A 6,817-nucleotide genomic window follows, 5' to 3' on the forward strand; every position below is an offset into this window, starting at 1 on the left:
GTCAAGAAATGACGCTTCGTGATTGGTCAGCACCCGACAGCGCAACATGTCCCTAAACATCAGCCGTTAGCACACACTCAGAGCTCACAGCTCCTCATATCTGTTCAGAAACTGGACAAAAGTTAAACATGTACAAACCACAGACTGTCTGTGTCATGGTGAATACTCTCACTGCTTTATTTATTTATTTTATTATTTCTGTCTTTAGGACGTTGTTGTGAGTTTGGACGGAGCAGCTACAGGTTTAGCCTGATCGATCCGATCTCCATTCAGAAAACATGCATTTGAAAAGGGTTTTTTGCCTGCCGTCTTGTCTGCAAACTTGTCAAAGCATTAATTCATGGTTTTTACTGATCGTTATCAGTATTTTGTTACTTCGGCATCATTTTGAAACGTGTATTACAATTAAATCACTGTAAAATATGTTAATGTTGTAGTAGTTGATTTCTACCACAGTATTTACATGGATATAAGCCCCGACCCCTCTCCAGCGAGTCTTGTTTGAATGACAGGAGTAAACACAGTTGACAGCTGCGGTGAAACTCCAGCGATTAGAGCAATGCGAATATTCACCGGTGGGAACGCAGCATAATGTAGTTCAGAGACCAGACCACTGCTCTGACGCTTTTAAAGCAACTTCGAGATGTTAACCATGTGAGGGGCACAAAGGCCAAGGTGGCCGTAGGACGTACAATTATTTGTGGGGCATAACGGCCAGACCGAGGGGCAACGACGGCCATGGCCGTCATGGCCGCCGTGAAATTTCTACCCTGCTTGCTACCCAACCCTTGACCAGAGCAATCACAATATATTTATACACACTCTTGTGAAACTTACCGGAAGCCAGTTTGGAGTACTGGCGCGAACGTAGGGAACTATTTTCTCTGGAAATTGCTGTTGGTATGTCGGGCTGTGATACCGTCTTGTCACGCCTTCCTCTGGTGAGGCCCCAACGATCCCATCGTGATCTACGCTCACCCTCTGCAGCTGAGCGAAAAGAACACAACATATAGAAATCGTCATGTATTTAAGAACGTGCAATTGATAATCCTCTAGTTAAACGAATACATTTCCGAATAAAGATGTATTAGTTTGCTTCATACCCTTTGTTTCTGACTTCAGGCTGGCCATAGAGTCTAGAGACTCTGAAGATGCTCCATTACTGGCCTGAGCTGCCAGCTGGTTCTGAGGAACACTGGCAACCTTCGGAGCTCGGCTTTCTGATGTTGCACGACGAAGCATGGAAAAAATGGGCGTCCTCTTGGGGTCCTTGTCCTCTGATGCTCTCCTTTCCTCTGAGAAGCTTCGAATTCTTGTGGAAATCCCAGCCACCGTCGATTCAATCTTTCTGCGCATTGCCAGGACCGGTGATTCATTAGGTTTCTTGAGCTCCTTATCATCTTGTTCAGACAACACATTACCTTCACTATCTTTGTGCGCCATCTCCACTTCCTTCTTTTCCTGTGACCCCCTTCTGCCGATAGTCCAAGAAAGCCTACGTCTTGAAGAATCTTCTTCTTTGGTCGCTTCCTCCTTGCGTTCAGCTGACGGCGCTCTCTTCAGGCGCATAGAGAGCCTTTTCATAAAGCCTTGGTCCTTTTGAGCTTCACGAAGGTCCTGGACTGACTTACACTTCTCCTCAAGTCTCCTCGGTGCTAATTCCAAAGGTGCACCAATCGGCCCAGGTCTATATATCTCTTCGCCGGACTCTGCGGAGTCCGATGACATCGCTTGTGATTTGTCCTCATGCTTTGACCGTGACAGAAACTTTAGACTTCTTGACAGGGAAGACTCGCGTTTTTTGAAGCGGGCCTCAAAGACCTCTTCAGAGGATATGTCCTTAAAGTCAACTCCTGCTGGGGTCTCTTGTTGGGATGATGAATGTGTGGTAGTCCTTGGTGGAGTGGGTTCTTTTGTCATCATTTCTGGTGACGCTACCCTGGAGAATACAGCAGGGTGCTCTGTGGTTGATATGATGGCTAGCTTTGGTTGACCAGGTAAAGCAGAGGACATGCCGGCTGGTGAATATGTGGGCACACTTGATACTGAGGGTGACATAATGGCTGGAACCACAACAGGTGTAGAGGGGCTTAAAGGTTGGTCATTTAAAGGCTGAACAGCAGGGACCATGATGGTCTGCATAATGCTTGCATATGCTGAAGTCCTTCCATTTGGAAGAGTTACTACAGGAACAGAGGATCTAACATAAGTAGGCAGAACCATTGCCGATGGATGGGAATATTCCTGTGTTGGTCTCACTATAACTGAGCTTGTGGTTATGATCATATCAGAAGATTGAGCAGGCATATTTTTTTCTTCAACATTTCCTTTGACAGTGCCGACAATTATTTCTTCTTCTTTCATCATCTCTTCTTTTTCTTCTTGCACATCTTCTCTCACTACTTCTTCTTCCATTTTCTCTTCTAGTGTAGAGCTTTGAACCACAACAGGTGGTGTAGCAATTATCTGGCCCGTGTACTCTGATTCAATCATTGTTTCTTCTGATATGCTCATGTCCTTCTCTGAGAAACCACTAGTGCTCGATCTCTCATCAAAATTACTATCTGTGGTCATCCCTTCCATCTTTTCATTCATGTTGTCATCAGGCTTTATCTCCTTCTCCATGAAAGATTCTTCGCTTTCCGCTTTGATTGGAATTTCCTGCACAACAGAGTCTGGTGTTGGCGGCTTTGGCGAAGGATCCCTGGGAGTCACTGGACGGGAGTCTAGCTTGATTTGCTCAGTGAGAGATGACATAGATATAGCCTCCTTAAGCCTTCTCTCTTCCACCTGTGCCAAAGGAATCTCCAAGGGAGCTCCCAACCGGCGGTGTAGAGCTATGGGTTCTGAATCACCCTGACTGAAAGAAGCAGTTTTGCGCAAGATTTTTGGTTTTAGATCATCCTCCATTGCAGAATCGCTGGATGATGCTCTAATTAGCGGGGGTGGGCCCAAACGTGCAGTACGAGAGTAGCGATCTGAAGATCCTAATGTTTCCAACAGAGGTCCTCTTAGTCCACTCATATTTTTGTCTACAGAGCCTCCACGAAGCAGCCGCTGTCTCATCATCTCCAGTTTAAGAGCGTAGTCTTCTTGACTCATATTGGCAGTTCCTGGACTGGTGCTCCTCCTTGGTAGCTCCATAGAGACGGCTTTCTTGAGAACTCTCCTTCCATCCTCTTGGATTCCTTCTCCAGTTCCTTCCTCAGGTGTGATTTTTAGCAGCAATGCACTGTCGGCAGAGCCTCCACGTCTTAGCTCTCCTCTTCGTCGTCCACCTTCTGGTTTGTCTGGTTTGTCAGAGTCCATACTCGAACCCCTGCGTAGGGGTTTTCTAGTCACCTGTGACTTTTGAGGCAATTCAGCGGGTGATTCTTCATCTGAGGAACCTTTATCATTGTCTTTTGGTGACCTTTTACGCAGGCGACCTTTACCTGTTATTTCAACCCCTTCTTTATCCATTTCCTTAGTGTCACACTCCATTGCTTCCTGGCCTTGAACAGGAGACCCAGACAACTTACTCGTACCATCCTGCTTCCCTGTGTCTTGCTCATTTGTTTGGATGTCATTCAGCGACATCCTTGATCCAGAAAATTCCATGTTAAGAGGCATTGGAATAAGTGGCAGTTTATCAACGTCTTCATTAGAATCTGAAGATGAAGATGGCATAGGTGAAGTTTCTTTGAGGTTCCTGGGGACTGCAATGGAGATATGGCTGGAGGAATCATTCAGCAGCTCAGGTATGGACCTCATGACCATTTTTGATTTATAGCTGATGAGTGAACGCTGTATGAGAGGAAGTAAGAAAACATTCAAAGATGTGACCATTGAATGATACTAGGCATTCAAGGTATAATGCAGTATAGAAATATCCTATAAGCAACAAACATCTCTCACCTGCCATTTTCTCCGAGATACAAACTTCCTCAGGGCCTCTGTACTTATGGCCTTCCCCTTGCTAAGTATCTGTATAAACAAAAGACAATTCATGTGATTTAAAAAAGTAGAAATGGGGCCTTTCAGTATCGTCAATAAGTAGTTACTGGAGAAAGAGTTAAGTATTGTTAACGCTGAATAGTGAAGTACCACTGGTCTTGTCTTACCTTGAACCAGGGGTGTCTGAGACATCCTTGAGTATCAGGTCTCCTGAAAGAAAATGATGGCAGATTTCAGTCATCAACTTTATGCAAATTAGTTTTTGCTATCTTGAATGAATATCACCAGTGGATTAATATGTGAAAGTTGCAGATAATAATGGACTATATGAATGCTAAATGTTCTTAATAAGGATCTCATATAGAGATAAATCATTAATATAACCATTTATTAGGATTCAATCCATAAGAAACAAGATGTGGTGAAAGCTGTGACATCTTCCAGAGCTGGTAAAACTGATTTAAAAGAAAGTATTAATTATAGCAAAACATACGTTTTTAAATTCAGAGTAAAAGAAGTAAAAGAATTAAAAAAACAAAAAAATAAAACCTGTGTATATTAGATTAAACTTCAAAAGTATTGTTATTTAAATGGTTTTCTTTATAATGTCCCGAATGACACTTTTGAATGTATAGATATATTTTACACAATCATTTTACAAGAACAGATCTTGACATAGAGACCCAGTGATGTGACTCACAGCCTGTCTGCTACCAGCAGCTTTATGATGAAGCCTTTAGCCTCTCGGCAAAGGTCAGCAAACATGCTCTCCTCGAAAGCCACGTTATAGTTCCTGATGTTCAGCACGGAGCTGCGATCATTCTCTCCAGCAAATGGAGAAACTCCTGTCAGACTGAAAGCAGAAAAAAATGCTTGCATTTAATAACAAGCCCACGGGTAGTCCTGAACAGGCCGAAAACTGACATTGATCATTATCATTCTGTAATACATTTAATAATGAATGCAGAATAAGAACAATTTTACTCACGACAGGTATGCAATTACTCCAATTGACCTAGGAAAATAAAAATAAAATTAGAAAAAGGCAATGTGTTAAGATAAAACAAGCAAAATGTTGAAGTAAAGCTATCCTACCAGATGTCTGTTGCTTTTGACACAGGCGTCTGACTGACAATTTCTGGCGCAACAAATTCTGGCGTGCCATATTTGCAGTATTGAGCCTCGTCGGGTGTGACCTGCAGTGCGTTGCCAAAGTCACAAATTCGGATCTGATCGCTTTGGGAGTCTGCCATGAGGATGTTATCAGGCTGATGAAAGAATAAAACAAGGATTTCATAACATTTTCTCAAATATTAAGGGCTCCAGTGCACTTAACATATAAAGTCAGACAGGACGACAAAGGACAGTGAGGATGTACCTTAATGTCCAGGTGTATAATGTTCTGATGATGAAGGTAATCCATGCCCTCGAGCATTTGTCTTATACATGAGCGTACCTGGTGGATACAAAATGAAAACTTAGCCGTATAGCAGTATATTAGATAATTCAATGATGTAAATTTGGTCATGACATTGATATTGAAATATTTAGTATAGGATTGCTATGCAGGACTTACATCAGACTCCATTACAATAGATTTCCTTGTGAATCTGTCAAGAATCTCCTCATGGCATCTTCATATATTTATTAAGGTATTTCTTACTGTGACTTTAGAAGAAGCGCTTTATATATTTTTGTATTTACTCTCCAAGGCTAATCTTGCACAAAGCTTGAAATAAGGATACAGTTCAGTGATGATAATGACTGCATTCTTGTTCTCAAAGGCGTCCTGAAAGTAAAGGACTCTCTCGTGGTCCAGCTTGGAAAGCAGGTTCATCTCTCTCCGAGCAGACTCCTTCTTCTTGGCCCGTGTGGAGATAAACTTTGCAGCATACTCCATCTTGCCAACCTTCTGGGTCACGCGTTTCACGTAGGAAAAGGCACCTCTGGAGAAAAGAAAAAGAAACAAATTAACTTAAATGTGTTCAAAATAGCTAGATGAAGGGATTGAAAGGGCCCTATCATGCACATTTTCAGGTTCGTATTTGTAATTTGTGTATCTGATGTGACGTGTTTCAATGCTTTTATGTGTGTTGGAGAGGGAACTTTGGGATTTTTCGCATTTGCAGACCATTTTAAAGGCACAGAAACGTATATAACACACTACAGGAAGGGAAAACCCTTTCCAGCATTCTATTAAGATGGTTCCAATACAGACAGTGGTTCTCTTGCATTATATTTAATCAAAAATACGGGATTTAAAATGCCTTACCTTCCAATTTCCTTGAGAATGTCATAGTTATCTGTCAGTCTGCGCATTTTCCTTCGAATCGTCTCCTCGTCATCCTTTGGCTCCTGTTTACGTGTAGCTGCAATAATAAGCACGTTTTCATTAAACAAAGGGACTTCCAAAGAATCACAAGATAGAATGGTCATGTTTGTTCCATTTCTACGCTTGTTAGCCATGCAGTCAAGATTGTTCGATTTTTGTATGGCTCGGATAGATTGACCTCTCACCTTCATGTATTGTGAGTTCGGCCTTACAGGACACAGATCCCGCCAAGTTCCTGGCGGTGCAGGTGTAAACCCCGGAGTCTTCAGGGCGAGCGTTCAGGACCACCAGGGAACACTCATTATCATCGTACACAAATGTGTAATGACAACTCTCCGACAGCAGGATATCATTCTGGAAGCAAAAAACGGTACATATTGATTTGATCTTGAAAGATTTATACTCTGCTGTAAACACTATTAAACTTAAGGATGAAAACCTTGAGCCAGAGGATGTCAGGAACGGGTTTGCCCTCCACAACCACAGCAAAGCGCGGAGTCTCCCCGGCACAAACCTCCAAGTCCTCCATGATTGTTTCAAATGTTGGTG

General features: G+C 42.6%; 1 protein-coding gene across 1 annotated transcript in view; it reads right to left on the bottom strand.

Moving 5' to 3' along the window:
- LOC104963605 (striated muscle preferentially expressed protein kinase-like) overlaps positions 1–6,817 on the bottom strand; it is a 24,197-nt gene extending 17,380 nt beyond the window's left edge. Inside the window, exons 1-13 of the mRNA XM_010792216.1 lie at positions 6,708–6,817; positions 6,454–6,622; positions 6,209–6,305; positions 5,682–5,882; positions 5,513–5,570; positions 5,315–5,392; positions 5,032–5,204; positions 4,925–4,951; positions 4,637–4,789; positions 4,104–4,146; positions 3,898–3,966; positions 1,104–3,786; positions 838–981 (exon numbers count right to left, since the gene is read on the bottom strand). Coding sequence (XP_010790518.1) covers positions 838–981; positions 1,104–3,786; positions 3,898–3,966; positions 4,104–4,146; positions 4,637–4,789; positions 4,925–4,951; positions 5,032–5,204; positions 5,315–5,392; positions 5,513–5,570; positions 5,682–5,882; positions 6,209–6,305; positions 6,454–6,622; positions 6,708–6,797 — 3,985 coding nt within the window. The 5' untranslated portion in view covers positions 6,798–6,817. The remainder of the gene's footprint in view (positions 1–837; positions 982–1,103; positions 3,787–3,897; positions 3,967–4,103; positions 4,147–4,636; positions 4,790–4,924; positions 4,952–5,031; positions 5,205–5,314; positions 5,393–5,512; positions 5,571–5,681; positions 5,883–6,208; positions 6,306–6,453; positions 6,623–6,707) is intronic.

The sequence above is a fragment of the Notothenia coriiceps genome, unplaced genomic scaffold (genome assembly GCF_000735185.1).
Source record: "Notothenia coriiceps isolate Sejong01 unplaced genomic scaffold, NC01 NC01_scaffold00036395, whole genome shotgun sequence".
NCBI classification, from domain to species: Eukaryota; Metazoa; Chordata; class Actinopteri; order Perciformes; family Nototheniidae; genus Notothenia; species Notothenia coriiceps.